This window comes from Notolepis coatsorum (assembly GCF_963971535.1).
Source record: "Notolepis coatsorum genome assembly, chromosome: 13".
NCBI lineage: Eukaryota > Metazoa > Chordata > Actinopteri > Aulopiformes > Paralepididae > Notolepis > Notolepis coatsorum.
In genome coordinates, this window is record NC_140177.1 from 33,823,944 (window position 1) to 33,848,832 (window position 24,889).

At 44.6% G+C, this 24,889-nt stretch overlaps 1 protein-coding gene across 15 annotated transcripts in view; it reads left to right on the forward strand.

The window, feature by feature from the left end:
* Positions 1-24,889, forward strand: part of asph (aspartate beta-hydroxylase) — a 74,437-nt gene that overhangs the window by 27,535 nt on the left and 22,013 nt on the right. For all 15 annotated transcript variants that reach the window (XM_084327879.1, XM_084327881.1, XM_084327869.1 and 12 more), the window contains 4 exons: positions 19,770-19,853; positions 21,741-21,809; positions 22,578-22,705; positions 24,555-24,656. In XM_084327879.1, the coding sequence (XP_084184005.1) occupies positions 19,770-19,853; positions 21,741-21,809; positions 22,578-22,705; positions 24,555-24,656 (383 nt within the window). The remainder of the gene's footprint in view (positions 1-19,769; positions 19,854-21,740; positions 21,810-22,577; positions 22,706-24,554; positions 24,657-24,889) is intronic.

Here is a 24,889-nt window from a genome sequence, read left to right on the forward strand (position 1 = left end):
AGACGTTGCTAGGGTGTAAAGAGACACCTACAGTGTCAGAAGAGAACTTTTATAACCTTGATTCACTCTTAAAGTCAATTAATTCAACCCTTCGAGTGAATTGATTGAGTTGAAAGTGAAAGCTTTTCTTTTTCTCAGTTATTCTAATGTCACATCTTCTATTTTATGTCATCTATTTATTTAGAGGTTTTTGGGGCAGCTCTGGTGTGTGTGTGTGTGTGAAGCCAATTAATTGGAGGTGCTGCATGCTGCATGGTCGTGATGTGGGGTCCGTTCCATTTCTGTCTCGTCTGAGGTCCACTACTCTCACTCTGAGGGTGTGAAGTACACTAGCCCTGGTCTACAGGTTGGAACACAGCCACGGGGTCCAGTTGTGCCAACATAAACTGAGCTGCGAGGAATTTAGCAGATTAAGAAGTTCTAATATAGAACATAAAAGGATTGCATTGCTCCTAACGGATGATGAGCGTCTAATATAGAACATCAATGATTCCTTTGCTCCTAACAGGACATTTTGTTTTACCAAATCAAAGAGCTCAGGGTTTACTCTGTTTCATGGCAGACTTATCCAAAGCTCTGGGCTGCTCTGCTTTTATTGCAGTCGTCTACAGCTCTGGGCTGCTCTGTTTTTATTGCAGTCATCTACAGCTCTGGGCTGCTCTGTTTTTATTGCAGTCGTCTAAAGCTCTGGGCTGCTCTGTTTTTATTGCAGTCGTCTAAAGCTCTGGGCTGCTCTGTTTTTATTGCAGTCTAAAGCTCTGGGCTGCTCTGTTTTATTACAGTCGTCTACAGCTCTGGGCTGCTCTGATTTATTGCAGTCATCTACAGCTCTGGGCTCTGTTTTCTGATCCCAGGGCGCCACGCCAAAGCAGTTGACACGGTTGCACCGGTGTGCGGGGGCTCCGTAGATACAATGGGAATCGCCTCAATGGAAGAACGTCTTGGCACAGCGGTGCAGTGTGCAGGGGGGCTTGAAGGGGTCGCCCATTAAAGTTATGTGGGGACTGGGGACCCCTGCCAAAATGGGACTGTGAACCCTGTCTTAGAGGCAGTCTGTAGTCTGTCTTGGAGTCCGTCTTGGGCTCCAATTGTCTGGTAATAAAACATTTGTCTGTTGTATTGCGATGTCCTTTCCAAACAATTGGATTATGGGTCGTTTTACGGTGCTGCACGTCGGTTTTCTCTAGAGAAGCCCTTTCTTTGTCACTATTCCCCTCCCCCACTCTTTCTCTCTCTCCTCTCTGCCATGCTCAGTTGCTCTGCAGTAATGAACGTAGTTTAGAGTAGTTGGTCCTGTCAGCTAGATGTTTGGGCAGACCGCTCTGCTGCTGCTAACTAGGATCTGTAGTCTCATCGTTCCTCTGCATGCATCACCTCTCTGTCGCTTTGTCTCCTCTGTTCCCTTTATCTCTCTCTGTCTCATTTTTAAAGGGATAGTCCATCTGGTTTATCAGTCTGTCCAAAACCCATTGCTACCAGTGTTGTGGTTTTATAGATGTTGGGAGGAAGGAAATGTGTGTTAGCATCATGTTAAACACACTAGTGTAATGTGTTAGCATCATGCTAAACATGCTAGTGCAATGTGTGTTAGCATCATGCTAAACATGCTAGTGCAATGTGTGTTAGCATCATGCTAAACATGCTAGTGCAATGTGTGTTAGTATCATGCTAAACATGCTAGTGGAACGTGTGTTAGCATCATGCTAAACATGCTAGTGTAATGTGTGTTGACATGCTAAACATGCTAGTGGAACGTATGTTAGCATCATGCTAAACATGCTAGTTTGATTAGATTAAAATATATTGTTATCATACAGCATAAGTACAGTACAACGAAAAGTACATCCAACCAGAGTGCAAATGTAACGGTAAAGTGCAACAGTAATATACAATGTACAGGTGATTTATGTGGATATAAAATATATAAATTCGTACTACTGAGTAATAGTGCTAATCAGATGTATGTACAGAGGTAGTATTAATATGTACAGTGATACAGGTATAAAGACACTATGGTAGTAAGTAAGTCATACTGGCCAGCCAACTAGTAACAGTAGGTAAGGGATGTATAGATATATAGTATCTACAGAAAAGGATTACATGCAGGTATGTACAGACAGATGTGGATATACATATATATCCTTATATACGGTAAGAATAAGTGTATATATAGCATTATTGTGCATGCTATCATGCAGAATTGTATGGGTTATATGCAGGTGTATAAGTAGGTGCTAATGTTTGTTAACATGCTAAACATGCTAGTGGAATGTGTGTTAGCATCGTGCTAAACATGCTAGTGAAATGTGTGTTAGCATCGTGCTAAACATGCTAGTGGAATGTGTGTTAGCATCATGCTAAACATGCTAGTGGAATGTGTGTTAGCATCGTGCTAAACATGCTAGTGGAATGTGTGTTAGCATCGTGCTAAACATGCTAGTGGAAGTCAGTGGGGGACATGAATCATTCTATATTTTACCATTTATATTCTCGCTAAGCAATAATGCTGCTTCATGTCTCATTGACTTCTACTAGCATGTTTAGCATTACGCTAACGCTATGCATGAACCACAACATTGGTACCAGTGTGTACAGGACTCCGTGTTTTACAAACCAGATGGACTTCTTAAAAAATTATTAGGGATGCCCCGATCGATCGGCCAGCGATCGGTATCGGCCGATATTCAGTATAAAACCGATTGGAAAAACATGATCCAATTCTTAGCAGAGATCTCACTCGCTGAGTTCTCTCTCAGACACACAGAGCTGCTTGCAGTGTACGGCCCCTCCTCCTCCCCAGCTCCTCCCGCACCCATGTAAACAAGAGGCTCCTAATGCCTCGCAGTCTGCTAGGGCTGACCCCTATTAATCGATTAGTCGACTAATCGGTCGAAAGGAGCCGTAGTCGACTGACCAACCTTAGTCGAATATAATAATTTTTTTTTTATCATTCTTTCCAAAAGAAAAGAGGCCTAGAAGCGTGGCTAACGCTAATGGCACGCATACCAGAGGCTAACTGCCTACAAAAACAGGCACAGAGGCTCTGAAAGAGGATTTCACCCATCTAATGAACACACTAGACTAGACAAATATCAAGATGTATCCATCAGTGGACCAATTGCATGCTTTTGCAGAGCACAAGAAGCCTTCAGTCGACTCCTTCAGACATTAAGCACCCCCACAGCCCAAATGGAATGATAAAAAAAAATAAAAAATAAAAAAAAATATTGTACTTTTTTTTAGGTCGACCAATAGTCGACTAACGGCAGATTTTGGCCAATCCTAGTCGACCATCCAAATAGTCGGGGACAGCCCTACAGTCTGCTATAGTCTGGTGCATGCGACGTGAGCTAACGTTGGCTACCTACCGAGCTAACGTTACTGTTTAAACTAAATGACCCAGTGACTACATGAGGCATTGTCTAACGTTATCTAGCTGGCTAGCTACTGATGGCTGCTGATATCAACAAATGCTCCAGCAATAGTCGAGTGCATGATAAGTTACCTCCTTAGCTCACGTTAGCTCTAAACTAAATAGTTCACTGAGGCGTTGTCTTAACGTTATCTAGCCGGCTAGCAGTAGCTACAGATAGCTCCTGATATCAATGTCTTATAACATTGATTCGATGCGTATTCGAGCTCAGGGCATGTAATGCTGCCATGTTAAGAGCTACAGGCTGTCTCCATCTATCTCAATCACCTACTCGAGATAGAAGCCTGTGGCCGCTCGATATCCCCCAGCGAGGTGCTAAACTCAGTTCTCGAGTCAATTACTATTTCTGTCAAGCTTACTTCATAGTCACTGGTTTAGTTATATCCAGTTGATATGAAATGTAAGCATAGAAGAGTTGTTAACCTTTTCTTGTTTGTAATAATGTATGTCTAGGAGAACTCTTATTGAGGGCGGAGCCCTCTTGTCCATATACATGGAAGTGGGAGCAGGCAGTGTTCGGCCTGTTTCTATGAGGCATGGTGCATTCAGGATCTGTCCCTGATGTTGACCAACTCCTGGGTCTTGACCGTGTTCCTGTGCTACCCCCATCTGGGTGTGTCTTGCACAGGTGGAGTGGAGCCCAGGGCTTTCAGGGTTAGTGAAACCCCCTGAGCCATCTTTCTCCGGGCTTGGAGGCCGAGTATCTGGTGTTTCCTCATATATCCTTCCTTGTCCTGACCGCTGTCCTGTAGTCCTGTAATGCTGAATGTGATTTATACCAATAGGGTCCAGCTGCAGCGCCGGAGAATCCTGGCCGTAGCTGGAGGCTACTCGAGTACACACAGACAGTGGAGCTGTTTGCAGATAGCGAGCATTTTGACTTGTTGCGTGGTGGCAATGTCTCGCAGATAATACAAGTACAAGTCTAATTATATAATATATACATTTTATTAAAAAAATATATATAGTATAAAACATTTTTTTTTAAATCAAACTATCGGCATCGGCCGATATGGCTCAAGACGATCGGTGATCGGTATCGGTGGCAAAAAACGTGATCGGGGCATCCCTAATATATATACAAAAAAAAGGGGGGGGGGGTGCGATATCTCGTCTGTTTCTCTTGCTGACTCCTTCAAATAGTATTTGCACATAGCACTAAATGATGTTTGTTTTAACCTACTTTTAGTGCCAGATGGGTGGGGTTTACCATATAGTACATTACAACAGTTTAGAGTCTGTTCAGTAAATGTTACACCGCCCACCCCAAACTAAGTTATTTACCAATAAATACTATTTACCCTCCTCAGTCTCTCGCTCTCGCTAACAGTTCATATAGCGGATGTCTTCCCTCGCTGCCTAACCTTGGCTTAAAACTTCCATCTTTTCTTTTCCTCTTCTCCCTTCTGCTCTCTTTCATCCCTCACTAATTCCATCTCTTCCTCTGCCCATTGCATTACATCCACCTTTCATTTAATCTTACTACCACGCCCTCTACTTCATCCTCCCTTTTTGTCATATTCTTCTACTCTTCTTTTCTCTATCTCTACCTTCTCTTTCTCTCCCCTTCCTCTCTTTTTGTCTTCACCCCTCCCCCCCCCCCCCCCCCCCCCCCCCCCCTGTCTGCGTAGGCCTTAGTGGGGGCGGAGCTCAGGCTGGGTCGGAGGTTCTGGATTGGTTAGCCGAGGTGGAGGAGGGCAGCTCTGATTGGCTAAACGGCTTCTTCACTTTCCTGTACGGTCTGATAAACCCTCTGGATCCCCTAGAGGAGGAGCGCGGTACAGCAAGAGGAGGCGCTCTGGAGGATGAGGATGATGAGGATGATGATGAAGACGAGCAGGCGGCGAGGCTGAGGAGAGCGAAGGAGAGCGGAGATCAGGGGCAGAAGATCGTCATAGTGGGTCTCCACAACCAGTAGCCTCCAGAGTCCTGTAGGTCCTCTAGTTCGACTCGGGGGCCACTCTGGGTTCTGGATACATTAACCCCTCCTCTCAGGGCACAGTGCTGACGGCTAGGACCAGGAATGTGTCTGTCCATCTATGGCTGAAGACCCCCCCCCCCCCTGACGATGCACATTAATATTCATATATCATTTATGATACTCTACTATTCCACGCTTACTCCCATGGTAATGATCAGAATGTGTGGATCTACTCTCTGGATGTCGGCTAATGTCCCTGGAGTGGTTTACATGGATACGAGGTTTGACTAATATCATTTTAAATATTAATATTAAAACATAAACTGACTGTAAAACCCAGCAGTAAACAGTATCGTGTGTGTGTGCAGTTCTAGTCGGGATATGACCCTATCCTGGCTGTTGTAAATGGGATGTGCCATCGACACAATGGGAATAGTGGAGTCTCACAGATAATGTAGTGCAGGTGAACTCGTTGGTTGACTTGCTTGACCTCAACGAAGCTCTCGATGAACGTGTTTCTGACCGTTTTTAAAACCACATTCTGATACTAGAGGAGTTACTGCTGGACAAAATCTTAAATGAGGAGAAATCCACCAGTTCTGGAGGGAAATGGAAACCGCAAGGACGTCTCGGAGATGCCACCTTGGACAGACGTCTCCTTTGTTGGGACAAATACTTTCCCCTCAGGAGATGTCCTTTTTCTTAAAATAGTTTATTCTTTAACTGTTGTGACCAACATTATACAAAGACCAGCATCACTGGGACAATGGCTTGGCTTCCTGTCTTCTCTTTGTCTACTCCTGTCCTCTCTTTGTCTACTCCTGTCCTCTCTTTGTCTACTCCTGTCCTCTCTTTGTCTACTCCTGTCCTCTCTCTGTCTACTCCTGTCCTCTCTCTGTCTACTCCTGTCCTCTCTCTGTCTACTCCTGTCCTCTCTCTGTCTACTCATGTCCTCTCTCTGTCTACTCCTGTCCTCTGTCTACTCGTGTCCTCTTTTAGTCTACTCTGCTGCATGTCTTAAAAGCTCATCTTTGAAATGCACACTGTACAACTGGAATATCGGCATGTATTTGTACTTTTTTAAGAAAAAACTGACATTTAGAATTAGTTTGTCCACTGGACTCTTGTTGCATCACGGGGGAAGGCATGTCTAAATGAGTTCTTCGGCGCTGTTAGAAATGGATTAGCGCTGTTAGCATGTCAGTGTCTGTGTCATGTCATTAACTTAAGTGCCAAATACGGAAACATCTCCCCAGATGTGACGAGGTCATGTTGAAGATAACCGCAGACTGAACATATCAGTGTTATGGTTGGCTGTCGTTTTATAATAAATAATATCTTGACATTCATAAACTGCTAGAATCGTTTGTTTCTAAACTTTTTTTTAAATGGGTTTGCAGGTTTTGTGCATTCCGGGTTGTTAGTGACTCGAGGTACTAACCTCCTTTCATCTTTATTGTTTATTGCTTGTATTAATATTATTCCTCAGTTGGTAGAAGTTGATGTTCATTTTCCATCACAGCTTCTTCATCTCTACTCCACCTTTAACCCCTTCATCTCCACCTTTAACTCCTTCATCTCCACCTTAACTCCTTCATCTCCACCTTTAACTCCTTCATCTCCACCTTTAACTCCTTCATCTCCACCTTTAACTCTTTCATCTCCACCTTAACTCCTTCATCTCCACCTTAACTCCTTCATCTCCACCTTTACTTACTTACTTAGGCCCATCGCTCCCAATGGAGCATAGGCCATCTACGACTTTTCTCCATCCAACACGGCTTTGGGCTGTCCTTTCTGCCTCCCCCCAGCTAGTTCCTTGTCTCTTGAGCTCCGCCTCAGTGTCCCGCCTCCAGGTGTTCTTAGGCCGCCCTCTCTTCCGTTTCCCCTGGGGATTCCAAGTCTGTCGTGTAGTACTGGTAGCCGGTTTCCTCAAAGTGTCCATCCTATCCATCCCCACTTTTGTCTCAGGATCTGCTTCTCCACTGGTTCCTGTCTTCCTTTCAGCCATAGTTCCTCATTCTTGATTTTGTTTGGCCACCGGATCCCAAAGATGCGTTTCAGACGGCTGTTTATAAAGCATCTCCACCTTTAACTCTACCTTAACTCCTTCATCTCCACCTTTTACTCTACCTTAACTCCTTCATCTCCACCTTTTACTCCTTCATCTCCACCTTTAACTCTACCTTAACTCCTTCATCTCCACCTTTTACTCCTTCATCTCCACCTTTAACTCTACCATAACTCCTTCATCTCCACCTTTAACTCCTTCATCTCCACCTTTAACTCTACCTTAACTCCTTCATCTCCACCTTTTACTCCTTCATCTCCACCTTTAACTCCTTCATCTCCATCTTTAACTCTACCTTAACTCCTTCATCTCCACCTTTTACTCCTTCATCTCCACCTTTAACTCCTTCATCTCCACCTTTAACTCCTTCATCTCCACCTTTTACTCCTTCATCTCCACCTTTAACTCCTTCATCTCCACCTTTAACTCTACCTTAACTCCTTCATCTCCACCTTTTACTCCTTCATCTCCACCTTTTACTCCTTCATCTCCACCTTTAACTCTACCTTTTACTCCTTCATCTCCACCTTTAACTCTACCTTAACTCCTTCATCTCCACCTTAACTCCTTCATCTCCACCTTTAACTCCTTCATCTCCACCTTTAACTCTACCTTTAACTCCTTCATCTCCACCTTTAACTCCTTCATCTCCACCTTTAACTCTACCTTAACTCCTTCATCTCCACCTTTAACTCCTTCATCTCCACCTTTAACTCTACCTTTAACTCCTTCATCTCCACCTTTAACTCCTTCATCTCCACCTTTAACTCCTTCATCTCCACCTTTAACTCTACCTTAACTCCTTCATCTCCACCTTTTACTCCTTCATCTCCACCTTTTACTCCTTCATCTCCACCTTTAACTCTACCTTTTACTCCTTCATCTCCACCTTTAACTCTACCTTAACTCCTTCATCTCCACCTTTAACTCCTTCATCTCCACCTTTAACTCTACCTTAACTCCTTCATCTCCACCTTTAACTCCTTCATCTCCACCTTTAACTCTACCTTAACTCCTTCATCTCCACCTTTTACTCCTTCATCTCCACCTTTAACTCTACCTTAACTCCTTCATCTCCACCTTTTACTCCTTCATCTCCACCTTTAACTCTACCTTAACTCCTTCATCTCCACCTTTAACTCTACCTTAACTCCTTCATCTCCACCTTTAACTCCTTCATCTCCACCTTTAACTCTACCTTTAACTCCTTCATCTCCACCTTTAACTCCTTCATCTCCACCTTTAACTCTACCTTTAACTCCTTCATCTCCACCTTTAACTCCTTCATCTCCACCTTTAACTCTACCTTAACTCCTTCATCTCCACCTTTTACTCCTTCATCTCCACCTTTAACTCTACCTTAACTCCTTCATCTCCACCTTTAACTCCTTCATCTCCACCTTTAACTCTACCTTAACTCCTTCATCTCCACCTTTTACTCCTTCATCTCCACCTTTTACTCCTTCATCTCCACCTTTAACTCTACCTTTTACTCCTTCATCTCCACCTTTAACTCTACCTTAACTCCTTCATCTCCACCTTTAACTCCTTCATCTCCACCTTTAACTCTACCTTTAACTCCTTCATCTCCACCTTTAACTCTACCTTAACTCCTTCATCTCCACCTTTTACTCCTTCATCTCCACCTTTTACTCCTTCATCTCCACCTTTAACTCTACCTTTTACTCCTTCATCTCCACCTTTAACTCTACCTTAACTCCTTCATCTCCACCTTTAACTCCTTCATCTCCACCTTTAACTCTACCTTAACTCCTTCATCTCCACCTTTAACTCCTTCATCTCCACCTTTAACTCTACCTTAACTCCTTCATCTCCACCTTTTACTCCTTCATCTCCACCTTTAACTCTACCTTAACTCCTTCATCTCCACCTTTAACTCCTTCATCTCCACCTTTAACTCTACCTTTAACTCCTTCATCTCCACCTTTAACTCCTTCATCTCCACCTTTAACTCTACCTTTAACTCCTTCATCTCCACCTTTAACTCCTTCATCTCCACCTTTAACTCTACCTTAACTCCTTCATCTCCACCTTTTACTCCTTCATCTCCACCTTTAACTCTACCTTAACTCCTTCATCTCCACCTTTAACTCCTTCATCTCCACCTTTAACTCTACCTTAACTCCTTCATCTCCACCTTTTACTCCTTCATCTCCACCTTTTACTCCTTCATCTCCACCTTTAACTCTACCTTTTACTCCTTCATCTCCACCTTTAACTCTACCTTAACTCCTTCATCTCCACCTTTAACTCCTTCATCTCCACCTTTAACTCTACCTTTTACTCCTTCATCTCCACCTTTAACTCTACCTTAACTCCTTCATCTCCACCTTTAACTCTACCTTAACTCCTTCATCTCCACCTTTAACTCCTTCATCTCCACCTTTAACTCTACCTTAACTCCTTCATCTCCACCTTTTACTCCTTCATCTCCACCTTTAACTCTACCTTTTACTCCTTCATCTCCACCTTTAACTCTACCTTAACTCCTTCATCTCCACCTTTAACTCCTTCATCTCCACCTTTAACTCTACCTTAACTCCTTCATCTCCACCTTTTACTCCTTCATCTCCACCTTTAACTCTACCTTTTACTCCTTCATCTCCACCTTTAACTCTACCTTAACTCCTTCATCTCCACCTTAACTCCTTCATCTCCACCTTTAACTCCTTCATCTCCACCTTTAACTCTACCTTAACTCCTTCATCTCCACCTTTTACTCCTTCATCTCCACCTTTAACTCTACCTTAACTCCTTCATCTCCACCTTAACTCCTTCATCTCCACCTTTAACTCTACCTTAACTCCTTCATCTCCACCTTTTACTCCTTCATCTCCACCTTTAACTCTACCTTAACTCCTTCATCTCCACCTTAACTCCTTCATCTCCACCTTTAACTCCTTCATCTCCACCTTTAACTCTACCTTAACTCCTTCATCTCCACCTTTTACTCCTTCATCTCCACCTTTAACTACCTTAACTCCTTCATCTCCACCTTTTACTCCTTCATCTCCACCTTTAACTACCTTAACTCCTTCATCTCCACCTTTAACTCTACCTTTAACTCCTTCATCTCTACCTTTTACTCCTTCATCTCCACCTTTAACTCTACCTTAACTCCTTCATCTCCACCTTTAAGGTGAGGCTAAAACTTATATTTTTTTCATTTCTTAAATGACAATTTGACAAGCCTGTGTGTATATTATATTTGTTTGTGTATTTTCAGTCTAAACTAAGCCCTCGCTGTGAGAGCAGAAAGCCTTTCATGACTTAAGAAAATGCAGGTTACTGGTTAGCTCTAGATGACTGAAGGATGACACATAGGTGTGTGTTTGTGTAGGAACCGGCCAGGCTTGCCTGCGGCTGGATCACATTCCAGTTCTTATTACAGGAGAGAGACTTTAAACCTTCATACGGTAGCTTGACTTACAGTGACCGTACAACATACATACTGCTAGTGTACACATCTAGAATACTGCTAGTACACATCTAGAATACTGCTAGTCTACACAACTACTCCACAGCTAGTCTACACAACTACTCCATAGCTAGTCTACACAACTATATGAATCTCCCTCTGCCCCCCGTCAGGTTCTTTCTTTGTCTTATCCGTTGGTCAATTGCCTCTCTTTTGCCCCGTTTCCCTTTCTCTCTACTTCTGTTACACTCCTCTCTGTCGGTATGTGTAGAATCAGGTCATAGGTCAGGGTGTAGAATCAGGTCGTAGGTCAGAGTAGTGAACCCAGCAGGACCAGCTGAGTCATCCTCCCTCCTTCTCCAGTCAGGTTGACTAGCAGTACGAGATGTCGGTGTGTTTATATTCTTATTACATGTTGAGGTTCCCACACAGTTAAAAGCAGCCCAGAGCTGCTGCAGGTTGTTGGGCTTGATGGACCATGAGCAGAGCCATCCTGACTGAGTGTTGATGGTATTTCAGCTCAGGGGAGCGATGAGCCAAATGGTTACTTGACACCTTTTTTATTATTATTTTTAAATGTCCCTTACATTTACATGTATGGTTTTAGTTGATTGCATCTATTCAGAGCAGCTTTACACCAAGCACACCGGTAACTAACTACTGACCTAGAGTCAGTAACCACTTAGTCTCACCTAGCCACATCTCTCTCCACACACACCACATCAGCACTGTGCAACTACTGACCTAGAGTCAGTAACCACTTAGTCTCACGTAGCCACATCTCTCTCCACACACCACATCAGCACTGTGCAACTACTGACCTAGAGTCGGTAACCACTTAGTCTCACGTAGCCACATCTCTCTCCACACACCACATCAGCACTGTGCAACTACTGACCTAGAGTCAGTAACCACTTAGTCTCACGTAGCCACATCTCTCCACACACCACATCACCGCTGTGCCAGCACCGCAGATAGGTCTGGCTGAACCGGTTATCATTCCAGCTCTGCCTTGTTTGTGTTTCTTTAAACCAATCACAATCATAAGATTGCTAAGCTGTATAATGTAGAACCAGAGGAAGAAGCCTTTTAACAGGAAATCTTAAGGCACATGTTTGGTTTCTCCTATCACTATAGGTGTCACAACTCTCTGTGATACGGTGACCATATGCATTACTAAAGTCATCATAATTGCATCCTGGGTGCAGTACAGTGGGAGAGGGCGGGGCTACTGTTGATGGTAGAGGGCGGGGCTACTGTCGATGGGAGAGGGCGGGGCTACTGTCGATGGGAGAGGGCAGGGCTACTGTCGATGGGAGGGGCGAGGCTCCTGTCGATGGGAGGGGGCGAGGCTACTGTCGATGGGAGGGGGCGAGGCTACTGTTGATGGGAGGGGCGGGGCTACTGTCGATGGGAGAGGGGCGGGGCTACTGTCGATGGGAAAGGGGGCGTGGCTACTGTCGATGGGAGAAGGCGGGGCTCTTCTCGATGGCACGTTGTGTACTCTGACATTTAACAGGCATGTGTTATGAGACTTTTCCCTCTTCATTCTGATTGAGGTGATGATCGGGTGTCTTTGATTTCTAACTGGGAATGGGCATATTTTGCAATGTACACCGGCTGCAAAGATGCCTGTGTACATTCCCCCGTTAATCCAGTGTTTCGAATTTTGAGTTTGAGATGACTGGTTTGGATTTTCATTCTAACTGAAAAATTGTTTGGTTTGGTGTTTTGCACTTATTTCTTGCATATTATGGAATGTCAGTTGTTGGTTTTTTGATGGTGATGGATGTTGGTGTTCGTTTGGAATCAGTTGGGGATATGGGGGTGTTTGGTGTTTCTGAACCCCCCCTGTCTGTCTGGTGTAACCATCATAGTGGTCTGCTCTGCCTGAAGTGTCTGATTTCTCTAAGTGTTGTCTCCACTCTTTATTGTAGGAGGATAATCAGCCTCTCAGCTAGTTCAGACATTTGGAGTCATCTTCAAACAACCGTTTCCTGGTGTGTATCCAAGCTAGAGATGTTCAGCAAATAAAACCGTGGATGACGGATTCCTGGCTCTTAGCTCTACACTGTCTGGAATTATAGCATGCTAGCTGCTACAGGGCAGATGGGCTATATTTTCACTTGAGGACATGGGCTTCTATAAGCCTTTCCTCAGAAGAGAGGCCATAATTCTAACTGTCTTGCTTTAAATAGTGCCGTCACAACAATGGAGCAGCCAATGTGTCAGTACAGCCGCATGGCTAGCTAGCAGGTCCTCTTATATCTCTGTTACATGGCTAGCTAGCAGGTCCTCTTATATCTCTGTTACATGGCTAGCTAGTAGGTCCTCCTATATCTCTGTTGCATGGCTAGCTAGCAGGCCCTCCTACAGTATATCTCTGTTACATGGCTAGCTAGCAGGCTCCCCTATATCAGTAGCTAAATGCTATGAGACAAGCAGTTGCAAGCAACATATCATTGTGATTGTTCTGACCTCGTTTAAAAAAAAAAAAGAGAAAAAAAAATATATATATATATATATTTTTTTTTAATCTTTCTTCCCCTCCTTTTTCCCGATTTTTCTCCCATCCCACCCTTCCTGGTTGTTGCGTACTTTCCCCTACTGTTGGTCCGGGAGACCGGAGACTGTCGCATGCTTTCCTCCGACGCATGTGCAGCCTGGGGCAGGCCAACCTGGCCGCGCAGGTTCTCACCGGGGAGAGTGTAGCGTGTGGGAGGCCACACTATCTCTCCTCAGATCCAACCCTCGCTGAGCAGGCGCCCCGACCGAACTGTAGGGGTCGCTGTCCACAACGCCCAGGACCCACCCTTCAGCTTCCCACCCCCTGATACAGCCAATTGTATCAGCGTGAGAGGACAGCCAAGCTGATAGCAACGCCGGGAGCTGGATTCGAACAGGCGAATCCTAGTGTCTCCCGGTGTTGGTGACGAACGTAATCTCCGTGCGCCACCTGCCCCCCATATATATATATTTTACATAAATGTATTTAAATGTTTTTGTATGGCTAGCTACCTTTTTATGTCCAGTGATCCTCTATTTACATCAACCCCCATGTATTGTGTAAATATGTCTTCCTCCCCAGTCGACTCAGATTCTCCAGGGTATAGGTTGAGGAGGAGAGGCCAGCTATTAAGACCAGCAGCACCGGAGGTCTTCCTGGCAGCCATGAGAGCAGCTGCTCTGGACCTGTGTAGGTGGGCTGGTCTGGCACACTAGCTACTGTCACTGCTGTGTAAATGGTCTGTAGTACGCTAGCTTCATACATGTGAGAAATGACCAGAGCTGTCTTGACGGGGCTGGTCTGTTAGTTGCTGTGGTAGCTTTAAGCTGTAATTTGTTTGTTTGCTTTAAATGTAATTTTAAAAGATCTGGCATCATTTATCCCTAGTAGGAAAACCACTTTCTGTTCTGGCTGTCTATTTGTCTGTCTGCTAGTTTGCATAGCTAGCTAGTTGGTTACCAATGGAGCTTGTATGCTATACAAATGGTCTGTCTGCTAAGTTGTTTAGCTAGCTAACATTAGTTGGCCACAACTGGAGCATGTCTCCTATACAAATTATCTGTCTGCTAAGTTGTTTAGCTAACATTGGTTGGCTACAACTGAAGCATGTCTCTATACAAATGGCCTGTCTGCTAAGTTGTTTAGCTAGCTAACATTAGTTTGCTACAACTGGAGCATGTCTCCTATAGAGGTGGGTCTATTTGCTACCTTTGATGTTGGCCATTTCACTCACCTGGTACAGGGAGTGGCCATAGCTTTGCCTTGAAATGCTGTGATTCTGTGGATGGATATGATGTGGTTTTGTGAGTGGATGAATGGATACTCTTTAGTGTAGTTCCAGTGTGTTAACTGTTCTGTCTCTGTAACATCAGATGAGAAGCCGACCGAGGCGTCGAGGAAAGCAGCTACGCCAGGTACCGGTCTGCCTGCTGCATGGCCCAGTGATCTAGGCTTAATCCATCGCCAGGGAAATGTTGCTCATGGTGTAAAGTTCACTATATACTTCAACTAATAAGGTTGAGGTATTATTGACTAAAGAGTTAACAAAGTAAATGTATTTGGTTTGACGTGAAGAGGTTGTTTGGCTTCAGTCATGCTTTGGGTTGTAGTGGGATAAATATTAAAATGTATTCTAATGGCACATCCTATTAGAAGTAATATGAATGGTTTCAAGTCATAATAATTTATTCTGTTCGGTCTGTGTGAATAACGCTGGTGTTGACTAACAGACGGACATTAACAGAAATATAGACTAGACTATTATATGTGATAATTCATGGCTAATTCATATTGTTTTATAAAATTTTAGGCACTGCAGAACACTAATGTGAGGATGAGAATGTGTGATTTCTGAGAACATGGTACTAAAGCTTTGCTGTGTGGTGAGTTACTGTAGTACATATAGGTTACTCAGTTTAATCACCTGGACCACCTTGCGTAGCTTGCATATTGCGTGAGTCTTTAGGCTGAGATATGCTTCAACGTCGGCTGTCACCGATCATTTGCGCGTGGGAGCTAGACCGACATACTTCCACATCAGTTCAATGTGTGGGTCGCTGTACACCGCCGAACCACTAGGTGGCTGCGTTTCGTTGTACAAAAAGCTATATTTTGGGACTTCCTCTGCCAATCTTTCTTCGGTTTGGTCCATGTTTGTAATGTAGTTAATCACGATCGATGATGGAATGCTCCGACCGAGCTCCTGAGATGATTAATAGTAAATACGGAAGTACGTCAGAGGAACGCGTACACGGCCCAGGGCAGCGGCCAATCACAGCTCTGTGCTGTCCACGCCAGCTCACCAGCTGCATGTAGGCGTCGTCGATAGGCTCACCGCAACCTTCGCAACCACTTTGGCGTCTTGAGTATAAATGAGGTATTATCAAGCTCCTTCCTCGGGAGATTATAAAATCCAAAGTGTGTCCTTCTTAGGCCGCTTGCCTTCGTTGAAGATGAAGCTGGCTTAACGTAGTTTAGCTACTTATCGTCCTCCACCGCCTGTCTGCGCCCCCTGGTCATAAATAAGCCACGTATACTCGTCCACTGTACGTCTTGCTCACGGCAAACGGGTCTATCCAGAAACAGGCCTGGTAACATAGCGCCATCTGTAGGATTTAGAGCTAAATGATTTCTAGTAGGGATGGGCATCCATTTTAGAATATTCGTTAGATATATTTCTTTTAACACGGCCGTCCCGGGTTCGCCTCCCGCTCCCGGTGACATTTGTCGCATGTCTTCCCCGCCTCTTCTCCTGTTCAACCTCTCCTCCTCTGTCGGTCATGTCTGATCATGAAAAGCAATACATGCTAAAAATAATCTAAAAAAAGAAAATTATATATATATATATTTTTTTAGATCTTAATAGTTTTTATGTGCAAGTTGTCTCAAAAAATATATTTCCCCTTGTTTTTACCGGCGACTACACTGTGTAGTGTATCGAGAGGGGACCCTATCAACTGTTGGCTGAACAGCATGCTGCGTACAGCTCGCTACCTAGCCAGGTAGCATAACAATCTCGTTACACGGTAGCAGCAATGTTTTGTACGTTTGCCATGTTTCACTAAGCGCATACATTTCAAGCATCAGTGATGTAATGTTCAGAATGAATGCTTTTGTTTCCCGGAAATACACTAGCCTGGTCCGCTAGCGTTAGCTGTTGGCAATGACGGCAGCCACTTGGCTCGTTTGTTGGATTATCTCTCGTTTGCTATTAAGTAAAAACAAACCCATACGTTGACGTGGATTTTCGATTAGTATTCGAATAGTTCCCACCAGTGACTATCCCTAATTTATCGTTTTTAGGCCAGACAAAATTCAAAACAAACGTTATTATTACGTGACTGAAACACTTGAATATGAATCGATTTTGAGAATTGGTAGAACATGTGTATGGATCCCCCCCCCCCCCCATACTCCTACTAAATATCCCCTTAACTGCCTGGAGCTTAGAGTTGCATGGCCTTCCTCCCACTAAACCGGTCTGAACTGACTTAAAGCGGTCTAAAACCAAACTGTCCATCCACACCAGACCCTCTGACCAAAGACGTGGGCTGGAAACTCCGGGAGGCCCTGAAGCAGCAGCTGACTATCATCCATGAACGCGTGGAGGCCAAGAAGATCGCCAAGCTGGCCCTGGCCGAGGTCAGACTCATCCTGGCCAGGGAGGAGGACGAGAAGGCCCTGGGGCTGAGGAGAGAGGAGGTGGCAGCCAGGGCTAAGGAGAGGGTAGCCGCCAGGATGAGGGAGGAGGAGGAGCAAATGGAGAGGGAGGAGATGGAGAAAGCCCTGGAGAAACTCAGGAAGAAGAAGGAGAAGGAGAAACGAGAGAAGGAGGAGGAGGAGGATGCGGAAGGGGAGGAGGAGGGAGGGAAGAAAGAGGAGAAAAAGGAGGGGGAGGGGAAGAAAGAGGAGAAAAAGGAGGGGGAGGGGAAGAAAGAGGAGAAAAAGGAGGGGGAGGGGAAGAAAGGGGAGAAAAAAGAGGGGGAGGGAAAGAGAGGAGAGAAGGAGGACAAGGGGAGGGAGAGGGGTAGAAGAGGAAGGGAGAAACCAGACAAATCGGGCAGGAAATGAGGTCATGGGTCATACCTGTACTTGATGATGTAACAACCCTGGTCACGCAGGAAGTGAAAGATCATTCCCCCCCTCCCCAGGGAGCGGGGGTCCTCTGAGCTGCCCCTGGCTGCTGGGGTGGGAAACCCCTCTAAGAGGGGCAGGGAAGCCATTTTCAGCCCATTCGAAACCATAGTACATACATATGTAAACCAACTCCTGTGTCTCACATGAAATGGATTCTATTCTGGAAAAGGTATGAATGCAGAGGAGAGATGAGGAGGGGGGAGGGATGAGAGGAGAGATGGGGAGGGGGGAGGGAGGAGAGTTGGGGAGAGGGTGATCATGCAAGATGTCCACAAGCTTTGAAGTATTTAAGGTGTGTTGTACAGTACTGTTGTAATTCAGATTTGACTGGACTGGAAGAACCAGCCGCCGTAGGTTCTAGCGTTCTTTGTGGTGTGATGTACGACTCGTTCTGTAGGGAGACGTGACAAAAGAGATTCTCTCGGGTCTCCGCGACACTATGACTGTGTGTACCGTTCCTCCTTTGTCAATAAATTTGCTGGATCCTTGTAGGTTTCCTGTTTTTTAAGTGTGCACGTAATTTTCACTGGCTTATGAGATCAGATTGTGTGGGTGGGGGGGTACATGAGAGAACTTTATTTCAAATTAATTTGCGCTCTTCCTTCTAGGATCAATGTTCTAGTAGATGTTCTATCCATCCTGCAATGATAAACGAATATGAGGCACGAAGGAGAAGAAACGCACAACATTTCTCCTTCACCTGTTCCTCTCACCCTCTGTCTCTAAGCTTTCTGTCTCTGAGCTCTCTCTGTCGCCCTCTCCGTCGCCCTCTCCGTCTCTGTCTCTCTCTCCGTCTCTGTCTCTGAGCTCTGTCTCTCTCTCAGTCTCCGAGCTCTCTCTCTGTCTCTCTCTGTCTCTGAGCACTCTCTGTCTCTCTCTCTCCATCTGTCTCTGAGCTCTCTCTTTTGTCTCTGTCTCCAAGCTCTGTCTCTCTGTCTCTGAGCTTTCTCTCTGTCCGTCTCCCCCTCTGTCGCCGTCTCCTGAGGTCGGGCCACGGCCACAGATCTCACTAATGTCCTGTTTGCTAATAAAACCAAGCTTACAGTAAGGCTGTGTTTCTACACCGAGCAGAGGGGCAGTTATTCTGCCTTCCTGTGTAAAAGCAGCCTTTTAGCCAAACTAGACCGAACCGAACCAGGACAACTGCCTCCATAACATCCACCTGAACGAGTCCAACAGCAAAAGAAAACCCACGTCTGTTTCTGTCATTTCTGTGTCCATGTTTTGTTGTGAAACATGTATTATTATTGTTATTATTATTATACTGTGTTCTCAACTGCTATTTCCTACACTTATGTTCCGCTGGACTGCATCTTCAAGGCTGAACACAGATCATTATTATTACATACGGTTTTATCGCGACCACAACAAATTAGTATCTGCAGCCAATTGCTGCAGTTTGTTTTAAACTGCTTTAACCCTTTCACTACCACACTACAGAAGGTTAACCTTTCACTACCACACAGGTTAACCCTTTGTCGTGTCGCAGTGAAACGGTTAACCATTTGGTAGTGTGGTAGTGAAAGGGTTAAGTAGCAGACGGGTGGGGTTTAGGTTCAGACGGGTGGGGTTTAGGACACTTGGTTGTGTTGACTATATTTAAAGATGAAAGGAGCTGTGAGTGGTATTGTTCTTGTTAAATGTTAAAATAATAACTACATTCTGACAGCCATCACTGATATAGAGTGTGCGTGTGGTCAGTAACATGGGTCTCTCAGTCCCTCCGCTCTGCAGTAAACACAAAATACATTTCCTGGTATCCTCTACACTGCAAAAAAAGGTTTCAAGCAAATGTGTCCTTGAAACAAGTAAGATAATCTACCAGTGCAGTAAGCAAGTTTGGCTTGGCAAGATTTATTGAAATAAGTAAAAAATATCTAGGGTTCTCTCTCCTGATTGGATAAAGTGGGAAGGGATACCAGCAAATGTATTTTGTGTTTACTGCAGAGCGGAGGGACTGGGAGACTCATGTTACTGGCCAGACACTGTGCATCAGTGATGGCTGTCGAAATGTAGAGCTACTGAACGCTTATTCTAACACAAGAATACCACTTACAGCACCTTAATACTCATTATGGAATCCGTATTGGCGATGGTGTGTCCCTATAGTCCAAGCTAACGTAGTAAACCCCGCCCGGCTACAGCTGACCGTTGTTACTGGCCAGTTACTTCTCCCACGGTGCCTTGCTCCTACCGAGGCCCGGTAGCTTCCTGGTTGTTGTGTGTTGTCATGCCAACGAGCGTGTGCGTGGTTCCGTGTAGGACTGAAGGAGAAGGCCACGGTGGTGGTTCCGCCCAGAGACGCCGCTACCCCCCTGGAGGAGGTCTTCGAGCCCGTGGAGGAAGGTAACTCACTCACACACATGCATGCTCGCTCACACACACATGGGTGCATTTGAATGATTTAATCATAATTACAGAGATATAAACTGACTATAAAGTCAGTCAGATATTCAGAGACCTTCAGTTTCATATGAGCTCAACTGACAACCAGATTGGTCTATAAAACAATGATTAATTATAATAACATAATAACATACAACCAGGTTGGTTTATAAAACATAATGATACATTATAATAACATTAGGGCTGTCTTAAATACTTCGAAGCTTCGGAGCTTCGTTCGATGGGCATGGGATCGAATTTTTTTAATTTTTTGCTAAATCAACTCTGCCTCTCTTTGTTAACTACAACAAGCAATGCTGTTTGTTATTTAAGATGAGGTCGGACTCGGCACTGACAGATTTGTGTTCATTGTGCTGCTTTTATAAAGCCTCAAATGACTGCTTACAATATTTCATGGAAGCAAAGTGTTTAGTTTGTCTAAGATTTAAAAAGGTTTAAACTTTACAGCACTGACAAAGTTGAACAAAATGCTGTACAAGTCCCACAACATAAAAAAAAAATTATTAAACTTTTTTTTATTAATTTTTAATTTTTAATTTCGAAGCTTCGAATTAAAAACGAATCTCTGCCCAGAAGCTTCGAATTCCAAAAAAAATCGAAGGTCAGCCCTAAATAACATACAACCAGGTTGGTCTATAAAACAGACATTATAATAACATATAACCAGGTTGGTCTATAAAACATAATGATACATTATAATAACATACAACCAGGTTGGTCTATAAAACATGATACATTATAATATTTATAATAACATACAACCAGGTTGGTCTATAAAACACAATGATGCATTATAACATTTATAATAACATACAACAAGGTTGGTCTATAAAACATGAGACAGACGTCACAATAACAAAGTATGAGTCAGACACACATTTAAGGAGAGCACAGGCAGTTGTACATTAGCTAATGAGGTTGACAGTATTTTTGTGCAGGAAATGGGTCAGGCAAAAAGTGTAGAATATTCCCCTTAATATTGGACGGGTTGAAAAGGAATCCCAACCTAAGCATGACATAAGAACAAAATGGCTGCCTTGTGAATATGGCCAAATTACTAGCTGTGAGCAGGCTAGCTAGCCCTTGCTATCTATATCCATGGTTAAACATTACATACATACTAGCTGTGAGAAAGCTAGCTAGCCCTTGCTATCTATATCTATGGTTAAACATTACATACATACTAGCTGTGAGCAAGCTAGCTAGCCCTTGCTATCTATATCCATGGTTAAACATTACATATTAGCTGTGAGCAAGCTAGCTAGCCCTTGCTATCTATATCCATGGTTAAATATTACATGCATACTAGCTGTGAGCAAGCTAGCTAGCCATTGCTATCTATAGGCCTGGTTAAACATTACATAGCAAGGACATACAGAATACTCACAGCTGGATGACTCTGCCACCAGCCCTCGTATGCTGACTAGAAGGGCTGCCATTGGCCAGTCAGAAATTGCAACTAGGCTACTATTGGTTAGTGTCAGACATGTAGGAGATGATCCATATAGCTCAAAATGATTGTGGCCAATCAGAAAAGACTTCTATCATACAGTGATGGGTTGGTGGGGCTTAAACCATCATGTAACTTACCATCTGACACGTGTGGATGTCTGTGCAGCATAGTAAAATTATTGTATAATAATTGAGTTATTGTGTAATAATAGTCAAATTATTATAGATTGATACATTTATTTAGCAGGTAAATACTTCATGTAGCTGAAGAATCAGTCTGTGTTCAGATTCATCAGCCTCAGTCTTGCACGCACACACACACACACACACACACACACTCTTTGGCTTTTGCTCAAGTGTCTTCTCTCTCTCTAGAAGAGCCAGCTGTATTTGAGGAAGTGATTGAAGCAGCTGTAGCAGAAGAGGAAGCTGCCCCACCACCAGGTCCGTCTGCCTGCCTGTCTGTCTGTCTGTTCCTCTGTCTGCCTGTCTGTCTGTTCCTCTGTCTGCCTGCCTCCATCTGTTCCTCTATATGTCTGTTCCTCTGTCTGCCTGTCTGTCTGTTCCTCTGTCTGCCTGCCTCCATCTGTTCCTCTATCTGCCTGTTCCTCTGTCTGCCTGCCTCCATCTGTTTGTCTGCCTGCCTCCATCTGTTCCTCTGTCTGCCTGCCTATCGGTCTGTTCCTCTGTCTGCCTGCCTGTCTGTTCCTCTGTCTGCCTGCCTGTCTGTCTGTTCCTCTATCTGTCTGTTCCTCTGTCTGCCTGCCTGTCTGTCTGTTCCTCTGTCTGCCTGCCTGTCTGTCTGTTCCTCTGTCTGCCTGCCTGTCTGTCTGTTCCTCTGTCTGTCTGTTCCTCTGTCTGCCTGCCTGTCTGTCTGTTCCTCTGTCTGTATGTTCCTCTGTCTGCCTGCCTGCCTGTCTGTACCTCTGTTTATCTGTCTATCCATCTGTCTGCCTGCCTGTCTGTCTCTCTGTTCCTCTGTTTATCTGTCTATCCATCTGTCTGCCTGCCTGTCTGTCTCTCTGTTCCTCTGTTCATCTGTTTACCTGTCTGTCTGCCCTTATTTGCCTGTCTCTATTTGTCTGTCCACCCTTATCTGTCTCTTACCCTCTGTCTGTCTCTGTCTGCCTGTCTGTATGTCCGTCTGTCATTAGTGTTTTTTGATATGTTGAATATGGCTCTTGGGGAAATGATGGTCTGTGTCTCCTCCAGAACTTGAGCCTGAACCCGAGCCTGAGGTGGTTGAGCCTGAGCCAGAGCCTGAGGTGGTTGAGCCTGAGCCTGAGGTGGTTGAACCTGAGCCTGAGGTCGATGAGCCAGAGCCTGAGCCTGAAGTAGAGGTGGGTTGACGGTAGAGACGGAGAGACCACACTACTTACTTACTTATCCTCTTCGTCCCGGTTGGGGCATAAGGCCGCAATCATACACTGCCACTGAATCCTGTCTCGTGCTTTGGCCTGCGCTTCGTCCCAGGAAAGACCCATCTCCTTTAGCTCCATCATCACTGTTCTTCGCCAGGTGTTCTTTGGTCTACCCCTCTTTCTCTTCCCAACTGGGGTCCATCTCAAGGCAACTTTGGGTAACCTTTCATTGGGCATCCTCAATACATGGCCGAGCCATCTTAACCTCCGTCTCCTTATCTCAAGAGACCACACTAAGGACAACCTAAAGACTCTACCACTGTCTTCAGTCTATGTAGGGATTCAGACGTGAGAAGAAGTGCTTTAACGGTGAGAGGAGCTGGTTTAACTGAGAGGAGCTGGTTTAACAGTGAGAGTTTTGATTGATTGATAAACTTTATTAACAGATTGCAGAATGGGTACAGTACAGCTCAATACACACAATTGTTAAGGGGATGCAGACCAGAGAAAGACTTTCGTCTTATTTACATCAGGGTCCCCCATTTTCAATTCATCATAACATATATGACATACATGACATACATGACATACAGATAGACAGTACTGCTACATCTATACATTTATGACATACCAGATTTGCAAATACAGTACTGTTTGTGATACAACAAGAGTCCAGAAAAGGGAGTATATACATTTGACGTAAAAACTGTACATTGGAGGAGGTTGGGTGGGGTTGGGTTGGGGGGGGGGGAAACACTGTACAACTGTACAAGCAAAACTGTACATTGGAATATTGACAACCATACTAGGTAAATTACTGTACATTGGAGGGGGTTGGGTTAGGACATTTACAGGGGCCAGTTTAGAATTGCAGTCTCCCGTAGGTGTTCTTTGAGAGTGGTTTTGAAAGTGGGTAGTGATTCACATTCCTTTACAGCTTTGGGTAGGGCGTTCCACATTGATGTGGCATAATAGCGAAACATATTTAGTCCCTTGTTTGAGCCGAATCTGGGTTTGACATGATGTGTGGAGCTCCCTCTGGTGTTGTGATCGTGGTATTCACTGACCTTTGGGAAGTATTTTGACATGTACATGGGTACCTTGGTCGTGTAGTGTATCTTGTAGACCAGGCCCATTGCAAGTTGCTGTACTCCGTCGTCTACTCTAAGCCATCCTAGGTTGTCAAAGTGGGCAGGGGTGAGGTGGGTTCTAGGAGTAAGGTCAAGCAGTAGTCTGGCCAGGAGCTGGTTTAACAGTGAGAGGGGCTGGTTTAACAGTGAGAGGAGCTGGTTTAACAGTGAGAGGAGCTGGTTTAACAGTAAGAGGAGCTGGTTTAACAGTAAGAGGAGCTGGTTTAACAGTGAGGAGGAGCTGGTTTAACAGTGAGAGGAGGAGCTGGTTTAACAGTGAGAGGAGGAGCTGGTTTAACAGTGAGAGGAGGAGCAGCTGGTTTAACAGTGAGAGGAGCTGGTTTAACAGTGAGAGGAGGAGCTGGTTTAACAGTGAGAGGAGCAGCTGGTTTAACAGTGAGAGGAGGAGCTGGTTTAACAGTGAGAGGAGGAGCTGGTTTAACAGTGAGAGGAGGAGCAGCTGGTTTAACAGTGAGAGGAGCTGGTTTAACAGTGAGAGGAGCAGCTGGTTTAACAGTGAGAGGAGGAGCTGGTTTAACAGTGAGGTGCTGGTTTAACAGTGGGATGGGTGTTGTGAATATTGATAACATTGGTGTTATCAACACTTTAATGCAACACATACGTTCTTGAGGTACTGGACGTTACTGTGACAAGAGATTAAAGATGAGATTAAGATACACTCTGTGCTTCCTCTGCAGGTGATCGAGGAGGAGCCAGAGGTCCTGGAGGAGGAAGAGGCAGCCCCAGTAGAGGAGGCTCCCGTTGAAGAGGAGGTGTTCGCTGAGGAGGTGGAGGAGGAGGTCAGTTGTTTGTCAGACGTAGGAACAAAGAGTTGTGGAAGGAAAGCCTGATCAGGGCAATTCAAGTCTTTAAAGGTAGAATCTGTAATGCTGTCAAACGGCAACCTCTTTATAATAATAAACTTTATTTGTATAGCACCTTTCATACAGAAACTGCAGCTCAAAGTGCTTCACAACAGAAAAAAGACAGGCATAAAATGAGCACATAAAGTGCAGACATATAAAATCACAGT